The sequence below is a fragment of the Salvelinus alpinus genome, chromosome 11 (genome assembly GCF_045679555.1).
Source record: "Salvelinus alpinus chromosome 11, SLU_Salpinus.1, whole genome shotgun sequence".
Taxonomy (NCBI): domain Eukaryota; kingdom Metazoa; phylum Chordata; class Actinopteri; order Salmoniformes; family Salmonidae; genus Salvelinus; species Salvelinus alpinus.
In genome coordinates, this window is record NC_092096.1 from 21,504,334 (window position 1) to 21,519,446 (window position 15,113).

The 15,113-nt window shown below is 42.1% G+C and overlaps 1 protein-coding gene across 1 annotated transcript; it reads right to left on the reverse strand.

Moving 5' to 3' along the window:
• Positions 1–11,460: 11,460 nt before the first annotated feature.
• Positions 11,461–13,759, reverse strand: LOC139533737 (fish-egg lectin-like). Its single transcript, XM_071332054.1, has 5 exons — positions 13,614–13,759; positions 13,265–13,498; positions 12,870–13,087; positions 12,620–12,738; positions 11,461–12,012 (listed from the first exon to the last, which is right to left on the reverse strand). The coding sequence occupies exons 1-5, from the start codon at positions 13,666–13,668 to the stop codon at positions 11,871–11,873; spliced, it is 768 nt and encodes a 255-aa protein (XP_071188155.1). The 5' UTR covers positions 13,669–13,759; the 3' UTR covers positions 11,461–11,870.
• Between the last annotated feature and the right edge of the window lie 1,354 nt (positions 13,760–15,113).

The window sequence follows — 15,113 nt, forward strand, 5'->3', positions numbered from 1 at the left end:
AACACACAATTTGTTTCAAACTGAATGCTTTATTTGTGGAAAATCATGATCTAATATTATAGATGAGCTATGACAAGGATTGTATTCACAAAAAATTGCTAAACCAATTTGCATTGTGAGCAACATGACGGTTCCCAAGTTTTGACACTATGATAATATCCTCTTGGAGGCTTTATTGATGACATGGTGTGAATCAGGGAGTGTTAGACACCACCATGCTCTCTCTCATATGTGGTGCAGGGAATTACAGCACCAGTGTCCAAATTGGTTATAAAAGATAATACCCAAGTATGATTGTATCTACACGTGAATGTTGTCACCTTTACTGAGGAAGTTAATCAAGATCAATGATCAAGAAAATGCACTTTTATTATTGTCACGTTCGTCGTATACATAATGAGTGGACCAAGGCGCAGCGTGAGTAGAGTTCCACATATTTATTAAAGTGAACCTTCAACAAACAAAGAGTAAACTAACGTGCAGTTCATAGCGCACATAGCACTAAACCAAAACAAAACAATATCCCACAAAGCCAGGTGGGAAAAGGACCACACTAAGTATGATCCCCAATTAGAGGCAACGATCATCAGCTGCCTCCAATTGGGAACCATACTCATACCAACATAGAAATTCAAGACTAGAACACCCTCTAGTCACGCTCTGACCTATTGGGCGGGACTGGACGCGGGACTGGACGCCGTGCCTGGACTGAGCACCGGCGCATAGGAAGGCTCCGGCCATGGAGCGGGACAGGACGCCGTGCCTGGACTGGGCACCGGCGCAGAGGAAAGCTCCGGCCATGGAGCGGGACTGGACGCCGTGCCTGGACTGGGCACCGGTGCAGAAGAAGGCTCCGGCCATGGCACGGCGCAGGAAGCTCCGGGCCGTGGACCGTCACTGGAAGCTCCGGGCCGTTGACCGTCACTGGAGTCTCCGGGCCGTTGACAGTCGCTGGAGTCTCCGGACTGTGGACCGTCGCTGGAGTCTTCGGACCGTGGACCTCCTCCTCCGGACTGTACACACGCACTGGTGGACGAGTGCGGGGATCCGGCACAGGTCCTACCGGGCTGGGGAGGTCCACTGGAGGACTGGTGCGTGGAGCCGGCACAGGTGGCACCGGACTGATGACACGCTCTTCAGGGCGAGTGCGGGGAGCTGGCACAGGACGTACCGGGCTGGGGAGGCGCACTGGAGGCCTGGTGCGTGGAGCCGGCATAGATTGCACCGGACTGATGACACGTTCCTCAAAACGCCTGCGCTGCAGCATACTCCTAGCCAACATCTCTCTCCGATATTCTTCCTAAACTGCTCCACCGACTCCCAGACGGTCTCTGGCTCTCTCCACGGCTCGGCCGACCACCCCTTGTACCCCCCCCCCCAAAAAAAAAATCTTGAGGTTTCTCTGGCCGCGGACCCCGGCAGCGTCGCTGTCCTCCTATACTCCTTGGTGACTCGCATCCACTCATTATTACCTCCCATGTCCAGCTCTTCTTTACCTCCATGGCATGCTGCTTGGTCCTGTAGTGGTGGGATATTCTGTCACGTTCGTCGTATACATAATGAGCGGACTAAGGCGCAGCATGAGTAGAGTTCCACATATTTATTAAAGTGAACCTTCAACAAAAAATAAACTAACGTGCAGTTCATAGCGCACATAGCACTAAACCAAAACAATATCCCACAAACGCAGGTGGGAAAAGGACCACACTAAGTATGATCCCCAATTAGAGGCAACAATCATCAGCTGCCTCCAATTGGGAACCATACTCACAACAACATAGAAATTCAAGACTAGAACACCCCCTAGTCACACTGACCTATTGCACCATAGAGAAACCCAAGGGCTCTCTATGGTCAGGGCGTGACAATTATGCTGGTGTCAATTTTGTGAGAGTAAACATGTATTATTTTTCAATAAAATCTCTGAACTATTGTAGTGGAAATTCACCACCATGTCGTGGAAATTACCACCGGGGACACTCTAAATCAATCTTAAATTAATCATCCTTTCTGATCAGCGTGCTGGAGAGGTTCCAACCAACTCAATGCACCATAGTACACATGTCAATCAGGAGCTCTGCTGGGGCAGTCCCAGCTCAATGCACCATAGTACACATGTCAATCAGGAGCTCTGCTGGGGCAGTCCCAGCTCAATGCACCATAGTACACGTGTCAATCAGGAGCTCTGCTGGGGCAGTCCCAGCTCAATGCACCATAGTACACATGTCAATCAGGAGCTCTGCTGGGGCAGTCCCAGCTCAATGCACCATAGTACACATGTCAATCAGGAGCTCTGCTGGGGCAGTCCCAGCTCAATGCACCATAGTACACGTGTCAATCAGGAGCTCTGCTGGGGCAGTCCCAGCTCAATGCACCATAGTACACATGTCAATCAGGAGCTCTGCTGGGGCAGTCCCAGCTCAATGCACCATAGTACACGTGTCAATCAGGAGCTCTGCTGGGGCAGTCCCAGCTCAATGCACCATAGTACACGTGTCAATCAGGAGCTCTGCTGGGGCAGTCCCAGCTCAATGCACCATAGTACACGTGTCAATCAGGAGCTCTGCTGGGGCAGTCCCAGCTCAATGCACCATAGTACACGTGTCAATCAGGAGCTCTGCTGGGGCAGTCCCAGCTCAATGCACCATAGTACACGTGTCAATCAGGAGCTCTGCTGGGGCAGTCCCAGCTCAATGCACCATAGTACACATGTCAATCAGGAGCTCTGCTGGGGCAGTCCCAGCTCAATGCACCATAGTACACGTGTCAATCAGGAGCTCTGCTGGGGCAGTCCCAGCTCAATGCACCATAGTACACGTGTCAATCAGGAGCTCTGCTGGGGTAGATCTTTCAAATCAAATTCTGTTGGTCACATACACATGGTTAGCAGATGTTATTGCGAGTGTAGCTTAATTTCTTCTCAAAACAAAGGTCTGAGCGTACTGCTAAATAGCAGATACTGATAGTGAGAATTCGTTCAGTCAGTCACTTGCATTAGCACAGAAAGTAGTTATTAGAAAAGCACAAACATAAAAAATTTCCAGCACACCATTAACAGGAAAGGCATAGTTCCAGAAATACATTTTAGAACGAAAGATTCTCACAAACAAAACGTCTGGACACTGTAATAGCATGTGAGCTCTCTAATTTCAAGTGACCAATGGCTGGCCAACTTGAGACTCAAAAGATAAACCTGACTTTGCAAAATATATCGTAGATCAGCATAAAAAGACTAGCAACCCCTCAGACAGCTGTACATGAGAGGATAATGTTTTGTCATTTGTTGTTCCTGTTTGTTTGCTTTTCGAGCACTGAGATTCTATTTTCTAATGTAAAGCGATATATAAACTAAATCAATTATTATTTATTACTATTATTGTGTGCACTGCATGGTGAAACCGGACTAGGAGATGACCCAAAGATGGCCCAAGTCTTAGGTCATGTGCTTGTGGTGGCTAATTTCTTTACTATCAAATGAGGAGACAAACTTATCACACAAGTCAGAGTTATACTTAAACTAAATCTTTATTCACTTATTAATAAGGGAGCAGGTCAATACAACACACACATATAAAGTGAGTTAATTTAAGTGCTCTACAATAATGATGGCTGGTCGACCAATCACCCTCAGATGATTCGTTGAGAGCCCCGAGAAAAAAGTACAAAGGTCTTTTATAGCTAAGATACTCCCCTTTCAACCTACATAGAAAGGGTCACAAGGTTAAGATTTGTATGAAAGATACTTATAATTCACAGCAGACAGTATCTGCTGTAAAAACAGTTATCTTTGTGTAGAGACCAGGGTCTGGCCCCGAGCCATCTCTCCCTGGTACCATATAGATCAGAAACATTAACTCATGATCTGGAATGCGGTCTCCTTAGGTTTTATCACCCAAATCTCCTGTCAGTGTTATCTCCCAGAGGCCCATCCTCAGAACACACACACAATAGTTATAAGAATCCTCTATTCTGTTGCATAAAACAACTATTTGATGCAATAAAATAATTATAACATAATCTTGCAATTTTGTTCTCACATGCTTCATGTGCATGCACATCGAGACATGGCCCCATCCAGTGTCCTCTGGTTTACTGGCTGTGATGCCGTCTGTGTGTTGAAGAAAGGGGTGAGGTTTGTGTTTAAAGGAGATCCTAAATGTTAGGGAGACTGTCAAATATACACGGTAAAAAAATTAGGTAGTTTCAACTAATTATTATTAAGTAAGGCTTTTTTTAGTTTACTCAACTTTTCAGGTAAAGTGTTAGCAGAACTTAATGTTTAGTTGGCCCAAAATTGTGTTTGCTCAACTTGTCTATGTTTGTTCAACTATTATTTGGGCATCTAACAAAGAAAGTATGTGCAACTGGGTACACAAACACACACAAAGTGCTTTTACATACAATGTTTTCAACTTATATATCTGACGTACATGATTACATTGTTCATGTTCATTTATTCAGTAATTGTTATTCAACATGTCCTTACCTGGGATTTGAACTCACAACCTTTGGGTTCATGGCATTCCGATCATCCTGCTACGCCCCCATGTTGTGTTTGTGTAAAAAGTTATTGTTTTCCTACCTTGTCAGAACATTCAGGTGAATTGTTTGGACGTTGGGGTCCTGAAAAGGCAGGAAAACACGTACACATGTACGCACGCACACAATATATGAGATAAGTTAATATAATATATGATGACAAGGTGTTAATCAAGGCATAAAGGTGAATGTGGTCACACTTTATTTAGACAGTATTACCATCTGTAGATCATCTATATTGAACTATCTGTTGATAAGCAAATGCTTGTTAAGGTTACAGTTAGTGTCAGCGTTAGGATAAGGGTTAGGTTTAGGGTTAGGCTAAGGGTTAAGTTTAGGTTCAGGGTTGGTTAGTTGAAATGTTGTTGAGTTATTGAACATCTACTGAACATCTACTTCGGATTATCCAAGTAAAGTGTAAACAGGCACCACCACACTATCTTTCATATGCGGTGCAGTGAATTACAGCCCCAGAGTCCAATTGGTTATGAACGATAACACCCACTTTAGATTATCTCGGTCTCTAATATTAACAAACTACACAAGGGGAGGAAATCGTGTGTCCTTGAGATCTCTTTAATCAAGGTCAAGAAAATACAGCTTATGTTGTTGACAAGCAGTGGTGAGGGGAAGTGGGGCAAGAATCAAAACAAGAAATACCATGCAATGCTTCCCTATGAGAAACATTTGGAATTATTCCTGAATACGCTTGGAAAGTACAAACGTAAAAAATAAAGTAGAAATATTATTGGAGACACCCTGCAGTTTTGGAGATAGCATCGCATTTGCTAGCAAAGATTGCAAATAAATGGGGGCAAAGACCATGAAGGATCTCGGCTGGCCTCTGGTGGAGGAATTGTCACATCAGCATGTAGAACAAGAATAATAATGCATTTGCTGCTTGCAATCTGGTTGATATCTATGTTGCCAAGGGGATGTAAAGATTGTGGCCATTAGATGACAGCAGTGTATGTGCACAGTTTTAGACTGATCCAATGAACCATTGAATTTCTGTTCAAAATTGTGTATCAAGACTGCCCAAATCTGCCTAATTTGTTTATTAATAACTTTTCAAGTTCAAAACTGTGCACTCTCCTCAAACAATAGCATGGTATTCTTTCACTGTAATAGCTACTGTGCAGTGGAAAGTTAGATTAACAAGAATGTAATCTTTCTGCCAATATCAGATATGTCTATGTCCTGGGAAATGTTCTTGTTACTTACAACTTCATGCTAATCGCATTAGCCTATGTAACGGATGTGAAATGGCTAGCTAGTTAGCGGGTACGCGCTAATAGCGTTTCAATCAGTTACGTCACTTGCTCTGAAACCTAGAAGTAGTGTTGCCCCTTGCTCTGCAAGGGCCGCGGCTTTTGTGGAGCGATGGGTAACGACGCTTCGTGGGTGACTGTTGTTGATGTGTGCAGAGGGTCCCTGGTTCGCGCCCGTGTCGGGGCGAGGGGACGGTTTAAAGTTATACTGTTACATTGATGCTGTTGACCCGGATCACTGGTTGCTGCGGAAAAGGAGGAGGTTGAAAGGGGGGTGAGTGTAACAGATGTGAAATGGCTAGCTAGTTAGCGGGTACGCGCTAATAGCGTTTCAATCAGTTATGTCACTTGCTCTGAAACCTAGAAGTAGTGTTGCCCCTTGCTCTGCAAGGGCCGCGGCTTTTGTGGAGCGATGGGTAACGACGCTTCGTGGGTGTCAGTTGTTGATGTGTGCAGAGGGTCCCTGGTTCGCGCCCGAGGTCGGGGCGAGGGGACGTAGTAAAGTTATACTGTTACACCTACATTAGCTCAACCGTTTCGTGGGGGACCCACCGACCCTGAAGAAGTTTTAATGTAATGATGGAATGTCGTTTCTCTTTGCTTATTTGAGCTGTTCTTGCCATAATATGGACTTGGTGTAAGAACTGAGGCTGATAATGAGAAGCAGGAATAGAGAGTGAACATTTAATTTTGTACAGACATGGAACAGGACAGGAACAGCGTCTGAACCTGGTAACACAATGACATACGACAATTAACGCAGAAGCGGGGAACAAAGCTGGGGAACAGACATATATAGGGGAGGTAATAACACAGGTGATTGAGTCCAATGAATCGCTGTAGCGTGTGACGAGGGTAAGCAGGTGTGCATAATGGTGGTGGCAGGAGTGCGTAATGCTGTGCAGCCTGGCGGAAGGAGAGCGGGAGCAGACGTGACACTTGGTCTTTTACTAAATAGGGCTATCTTCTGTATACCACCTCTACCTTGTCACAACACAACTGATTGACTCAAATGCATTAAGAAGGAAAGAAATTCCACAAATTAACTTTGAACAAGGCACACCTGTTAATTGAAATGCATTCCAGGTGACTACCTCATGAAGCTGGTTGAGAGAATGCCAAGAGTGTGCAAAGCTGTCATCAAGGCAAAGGGTGGCTACTTTGAAGAATCTCAAATATAAAATATATTTTGATTTATTGAACACTTTTTTTGGTTACTACATGATTCCATATGTGTTATATCATAGTTTTGATGTCTTCACTATTATTCCACAATCTAGAATATAACAAAAATAAAGAAAAACCCTTGAATGAGTAGGTGTGTCCAAACTTTTGATTGGTAGTCTATATATAAATAGTAAAGCACAAAAACGAATGAAGTAGTACTTTCAAGTATTCTTACACCACTGTATGTCCCTGACACTACATTAATAGGGAACCTGTAAATCAAACTATGCATCAGGGAACTAAAGGTTCACCAGTTCCTGCACACTGTAGTACTGTAACACTCTAGTCATATTTAACTTTCTGAGTAAGAAGATTCACAAAACAGATCGTTAACTGGATCTTTGCAGAGCTACCTGTGACCTACGACCTGGGCCGTCTTTGGGTCGTCTCCAAGTCTGCCGTCCCCATGGTGTGCACACATTAGCCTCTCCTTTGCAGCTGAAGGCCATTCAGGATCTGACAAGTTCACTTGCTAACTCATTGATTTTGGTTTCTGGAAGAGCCTTCTGCTTGAGAATTTTTTATGTTATTTCACAAGATCCAACATTTCTTTAACTATACTTTTTCAGCACTTTATCTCTGTCAATATTTAATCAATGATCTTATTGAGATGACAAAAATGATCAGTGAAGATTTATTCTCACACAAAATTGACCAGAAACAGCATTATAAAAGTTGTGTACTATTTTCTTGATCAGTCCTTGATTAACACCTAAATAGATCTTTGCCATGGAGACTATTTAACTGTAGTGTAAACTAGGGCACGGTCATGTTGCTCACAATCCACATGGGTTTTGCTGTGCTTCAGAGGTCATCAATAGGGTTGGATTGAATCCTTGTTATTGCTCATTATCTCCTATAATTTCCCTCAAATAAAGCATTCAGTAATTTCATTGGTTTTAAATAATATTGAACAGGGGGATTTAAGGGTCACGTGCTTCATTATCATGGACATTGTGATATTGCTCCATCCGGTGCCCTCTGGTTTACTGGCTGTGATGCCGTCTCTGTGTTGAAGAAGGAGGTGGGTTCACATGCCTCATGAGCTTAAAGGGACATTTCTAAATGTTGCTACTTCATATTAATAATCTCCAGCACCACCCCAACATCAACATACACTACTTGAAAATGGCATTTCACATTTAAAGCTAATAAATGTTTTATAAAGTGCATACATTGTTAGACTTTATTAATTGTATATAGCCATAGATTTTTGTAACCCAAAAACTCTTCTAGTGAAGAGAGGGAAGGCTGCCGTTACAAATACTTCACATTTCCTGGCAATCTTGTCCATGGAATGGGTGAGCCTGGACCCTTGTAGCCAACTGTGGCACTACTTGTCAGACAGAATGAAGAATCTTTCATGTAGGCCCCCACAATAAACTGGTTGCCCCCAGCATCCACTTGCTTCAGACTGCCTGAAGACCACAAAGACAGACAGACAAGCAAACAAGAAGTGCGTATCTGTGAGTACTGCCAAATGACTTACAATGGCATTAAGTTAAACTTGTAAAACATGAATAATTTTTTTCAACACCCTGATGGTATCAGGAAAGCTAAGAAGAAGGTGCCCTCTGGATAAATATTGAGTAATGCTCTCCACTTACCTGCAGCTTGCACCCAGTTACCGGCCACATACTTGTAGATTGAGTCTGCCTTGTTGACACCCCAGATCCCTGCTGGTCCTACAGTGATATGCTTCAGGGAACCAGGCAGGCGGATCCATTTATCACCTACCAGGTAGTAGGGGATTTGACTTGTGTCCGTAGCAACCACTTGCCCCAGTCCTGCATCGATCTGCATCAGATTCTTGATATCCACTACAGGCTGACAGTCCCAGGCTATGGAGACACCAGATCAAAGACACATCAGTAGAGTACAGCAGCAAAAAGGAGGATGAAATTATGGAGCCAACTTGATGATCAATTACAAGTTTAATGTACTGTAGAGCTGCCTGTAAAATCAGTTTTCAGATGATGGTAACTTACCGTGACTGATGGCCAAGAGACAGGGGACCAATAGGACGGCTGCAGTGGCTCTCATGATGTCTCTGTAGATCTACAGTACAAGTTTGGTTGCAGTTTGGTTGAACACAGACTTTTCCCCTTATATGCAGTAGCCCTGCAAACAGCTTTCAACCCCCATGAAACTTTTAATGAGCTATTTATATTTTACAAACAACATGTTCCAAGGAAAAGTTAATGGGAGGATGATATAACCCCACCCTCCACACACACACAAACCCTTTAATAATATACACTGAACAAAAATATAAACACAAGTGTTGTTGTTTCATGAGCTGAAGTAAAAAGATCGCTGAAATTTTCCATATGCACAAAAATCTTTTTTCTCTCAAATTTAGTGCACAAATTTGCTTACATCCTTGTTAATGAGCATTTTTCCTTTGCCAAGATAATCCATCCACCTGACAGGTGTGGCACTACATTTAATTAAACAGCATGATCATTACACAGGTGCTGGGGACAATAAAAGGTCAGTTTTGTCACATAACACAATGTCACAGATATCTCAAGTTTAGAGGGAGCGTGCACTTGGCATGCTGACTGCAGGAATGTCCACCAGAGCTGTTGCCAGATCATTTTAGGTTAATTTCTCTACCATAAGCCGCCTCCAACGTCATTTTAGAGAATTTGTCAGTATGTCCATCTGGCCTAATACAGTCCATCTGTATGGCATTGTGTGGGTGAGCGGTCTGCAGTGAAAAGAGTGCAGGTAGGGTTATGGTATGCGCAGGCATAAGCTACAGACAACGAACACAAGTGCATTTTAATGATGGCAATTTCAATGTAAAGAAATACCATGATGACATCCTGAGGCCCATTGTGAGGCCCACTTTTTTTTAAGGCATCTGTGACCAACAATCTGTATTCCCAGTCATGTGAAATCCATAGATTAGGACCTAATGATTTCCTAAAATGAACTGTAACTCAGTAAAATCTTTGAAATTGTTGCATGTTTTTGTTCAGTATAGACAGCTACAATAGTTGGCTTGGTAACCAAACAGAGACTTACCAATTTAGCTAACCAAACCATCAGTCGTGGCCTGCTATTATGATAATCAAATTCAACAATGCCAATAATGTTTTGAATTGAACTTTTGTAGGTTCAAAAGCAGCTCAAATGTAGAACATGTAAGAATGAACTTGCCATTGAATTCTAATGTTTTGATATACCGTTCGTTAGAGAGAAATAATGCACGCTCTAGAATGCCCTTCAAGACAATTAAAAACGAGTATTCAACAATGCCACAATATAAGTGATTTTAAAGCTTCCGTTGTTTTCCTTTGTGACCCACCTACTGTACTTGGTAGGTGCTATATTTGTAGAGTTGTTTGATAAGGTTGCTAAGCACCAAAGTGTTATAGTCCAGCACATGAGGAACTGAAAAATTGTATGGTTGAGAGGGATGAGGCAAAAAAAGATGGCAAATAGGTCTGGTTGTACAAACGATTGGCAAACATACTGTAAATTCAGAAATCATGTGACTAAACTGAATAAAAAGAAGAAGAAACTACACTATGAAACAAAGATAAATAGCATAAAGAATTATAGTAAAAAGTTTTGAGCACCTTCAATGAAAATTTGGGCAAGAAGGCAAACTCCTCTCCATCATTCATTGAATCAGATTGCTCATTCATCACTAAACCCACTGGTATTGCCAACTACTTTAATGATTTTTTCATTGGCAAGAAGAGCAAACTTAGGCATGACATGCCAACAACAAACAGTGTTTTTTAAATTGTCTATCAACAATGACAAGCCACTGGAATCTGACAACTTGGATGGAAAATTACTGAGGATAATAGCGGACGATATTGCCACTCCTATTTGCCGTATCTTCAAGTTAGGTCTATTAGAAAGTGTGCACCCTCAGGCCTGGAGGGAAGAAAAAGTTATTCCCCTACCTAAGAATAGTAAAGCCAACTAGCTAACGTTAGCCACCTAGCCAGAATTTGTAACATATTGTACGCTTTGCAAATTCTTAACATATAATACCAATTGTAATTCGTAACATATCATACAAATGGTAATGGACATCCACAAATGAATACATACCATACGAAATGTAACATATCATACTAAATTGAGTGTTTCGGATTTACGTACAGAATAATACTAAATACTCTGAGACCAGGTTGCCAGGCTCCGCTGAGAGCCAGGTGTAGTGGTGGTAAGGATTCACTCCATGGTGCTGAAAGGAAAGCTCTGCTGTTGGGACAGCTTTATGTAGGATCTATCAGTTTGTGGGCAGTTTGTGTTGTGCAGTGGCTTTGCTGGCATGTATCTAAAAAAGATTGGTTGAGTTTGCCCCACCATGATTTCGATGCTAAAATCACCACTGGCAGAGCAACCTAAAATCCCTCTGTTCAATATGATAACAAAAAAAACAATAACACAGAAATTACAATAGTTTCAAAATGAATGCTTTATTTTTGCAGGAAATTATTATATAATGAGATAATAAACAATGACAAGGATTCAATCCAACCCTATTGATGACCTCTGAAGCACAGCAAAACCCATGTGGATTGTGAGCAACATGACCGTGCCCAAGTTTACACTACAGTTAAATAGCAGCCATGGCAAAGATCTATTGAAGTGTTAATCAAAGAGTGATCAAGAAAATATCAAATACATTTTTTTTTAAATGTCAATAAGATCATTGAAGAATTGAAAATAATAGGTAGAGCAATAGGTTTTAAAATTAAGGATTTTTATTAACTAATGTTGAAATTTCCAGAAAGAGAGATCAATGAGTTAGCAAGTGAACTTTAGACAGATCCCGAACAGCCTTCAGATGCAGAGGAGAGGCTAAGGTGTGCACACCATGGTGACGCCAGACTTGGAGACGACCCAAAGACGGCCCAGGTCGTAGGTCACGTGGCCCATGCGCATACACATTGGGATATTGCTCCATCCGGTGCCCTCTGGTTTACTGGCTGTGATGCCGTCTCTGTGTTGAAGAAAGGGGTGGGGTTCATGTTTTAAAGATTATCCATCTTTTTAAGTACATCCATTTTTGGACTTTAATAATTGATTATAGCCATTGATTTTTAAGAATATAACTTCTGCCTCTTGAGCTTTATTCAACCACGTCAGAAGACAAAATGTAAGTTTTTACTCAATTGTTTGTAAACAATGTTATTGTAAACAAACAATGTATAGCTTTAAAAAACATGTTACATTTTTTTTTTTACAAATAATTGATGTGTCTTTGCATCCGTAGCTCCATGTATGGATTTGAGAGTGGTTACATGTCTCTAACTACATTCCTCAGCTGTTTACCAAAACAAGTGGTGGGGTGTCTGGGAAGTTGTTGTTTCTATCACAAACTGTAGCTTTACAAGACATCCCACTTTTACATATTTTATCATACAATGTCTATACATTTCTTTATAAGTCCTATAAGTTTAGATCTGATTATATTTGACTGATTTTATTTATGTATCTACAGTATTTTAGTTGTTGTGTAAAGAGCTTCACAAAGCATGTACAGTAAGGATAAGAATTATAATTAAAGGTATACCATTATTATACACATAGTTCAGTAGCATCCTTACCTGGTAAAAACATCACCCGCAGAGTTGACCCCAAAGACACTACCATCAGTTGCCACCTCAATCATGGAAAGCTTGCCATCAATGTGACTCCACCCGTTGTTTTGGCAGTCTTGATTCAGCTGGAAAAACAGATTCAATCAGGGTTTTAGGACCATTTGAACAGTTATAATATGAAACAGTTTTGGAATAACTGACACTCTCCATCCTCTACTACTCTGCTCCAGCTCTCACACTCTTTCCCAGATCTTACACTCATTAAGAAGATATCATCATTCTTGTTGACTGCCCAGCACCCAAAGGGTCCACAACTGTAGTACTTCACAGCTCCTGGCAATCCTGTCCATGGAAGGGGTGAGCCTGGACCCTTGTAGCCAACTGTGGCACTACGTGTCAGACAGAATGGAGTATCGTCCATGTTAGCCCCCACAATAAACTGTGCACCTCCAGCATCCAACTGTTTCAGAAGGCCTGAAGACCACAAAGACAGACAGACGGACGGACAAGCAAACAAGGAGCACATATCTGTGAGTACTGCCAAATGACCTACAAGTTACAATTTAAAAAAAAATCAACAGCCTGATGATATCAGGAAAGCTAAAAAGAAGGTGTCGTCTGGATAAATATTGAGTAATGCTTTCCACTTACCGGCAGCTTGCACCCAGTTACCGGCCACATACTTGTAGATTGAGTCTGCCTTGTTGACACCCCAGATCCCTGCTGGTCCTACAGTGATATGCTTCAGAGAACCAGGCAGGCGGATCCATTTATCACCTACCAGGTAGTAGGGGATTTGACTTGTGTCCGTAGCAACCACTTGCCCCAGTCCTGCATCGATCTGCATCAGATTCTTGATGTTTACTACCTCCTGACAGTCCCATGCTATGGAGACAAACACATATGAGTAGAGTACACCAAGAAAAAGGAGGATGACATTATGGAGCAAACTTCATCAACTCCAAGTTGAGCAAGCATGTTTCAGATGATGGTAACTTACCATGACTGACGGCCAGGAGACAGAGGACCAGTAGGACGGCTGCAGTGACTCTCATGATGTCTCTGTAGATCTACAGTATAAGTTTGGTTGTACACCAGACTTCAATTGTCCCCTTCCAAGACTGAGCTTTTATAGCCCTGCACATACCTTTCACCAATGATGGGTTCCTGTTCCACCTGTTAAACGAAGACTTGATGGTGTCCGGTGTCCGGGAGAGAGGAAAGTTGTGTTAATGTCACCTGATGACAAAGATCATTCCTTTGTTCTTCTCATGTTTTCTGTGTTTACATTGTAATATGCATTTCCTATGTTTACATTTTGAAATACAGTGCCAATACAAAGTCCACACTCACCTTCGATTTCTTCACATTTTTTATTACCAAGTGGGATTAAAACAGATATAATAGCAATTTTTTGTCAACCATCTACACAAAATACTCTGTAGTGTCAAAGTGAAAGAAAACTGATATTCTTTTAAATTAACGCAATATAAAACACAAATGTACCTCGATTATATACGTCCCCCCCCCCCCAAGTCAATACATGGTAAAAACACCTTTGGCAGCGATTACAGTCTTCTTGGGTTAGTCTCATAAGAGCTTTGCACACCTATATTGTGCAATATTTGCCCATTTCTCTTTTAAAATCTTCTTCAAGCTATACTCTATATACAAAGTATGTGGACACAACTACAAATTTGTGAATTCAGCTATTTCAGCAACTACCGTTGCTGACAGGTGTCTAAAATCAAGCCAACAGCCATGCAATCTACATAAACAAACATTGGCCTTACTGAAGAGGGTCAACCCTGCTAGAGCTGCCCCGGTCAACTATAAGTGCTGTTATTGTGAAGTGGAAACACCTAGAAGCATCAACGGCTCAGCCGCGATGTGGTAGGCCAAACAAGCTCACAGAACTGGACTGCCAACTGCTGAAGTGTGTAGCGGGTAAAAATAGTCTGTCCTCGGTTGCAACACTCACTTCTGAGTTCCAAACTGCCTCTGAAAGCAATGTCATCACAAGAACTGTTCGTTGGGATCTTCATGAAATGGGTTCCATAGCCGACCAGCCGTACACAAGCCTAAGATCACTATGCGTAATGCCAATCGTCAGCTGGAGTGGTGTAAATTTCGCCGCCATTGGACTCTGGAGCAGTGGAAACGCCTTCTCTTGAGTGATGAATCCCGCTTCACCATCTCAAATAAAATAAAATAAAATTGTGTTTGTCACATCCGCCGAATACAACAGGTGTAGACCTTACAGTGAAATGCTGTGTATCGGAGGCGAAGTCAGGTGCAGGAGAGCAGAGTGTAGTTAACAGGCACACTTTTTATTTCGGTCAAGCAGTGAAATGCTTACTTACAAGCCCTTAACCAACAATGCAGTTGAAATAAATAAGTATTAAGTAAAAAATGGATAAGTAAAAATTTAAAAACAAATATTTAAAGAGCAGCAGTAAAATAACAGTAGCGAGGCTATATAGAGGGGGTACCGGTACAG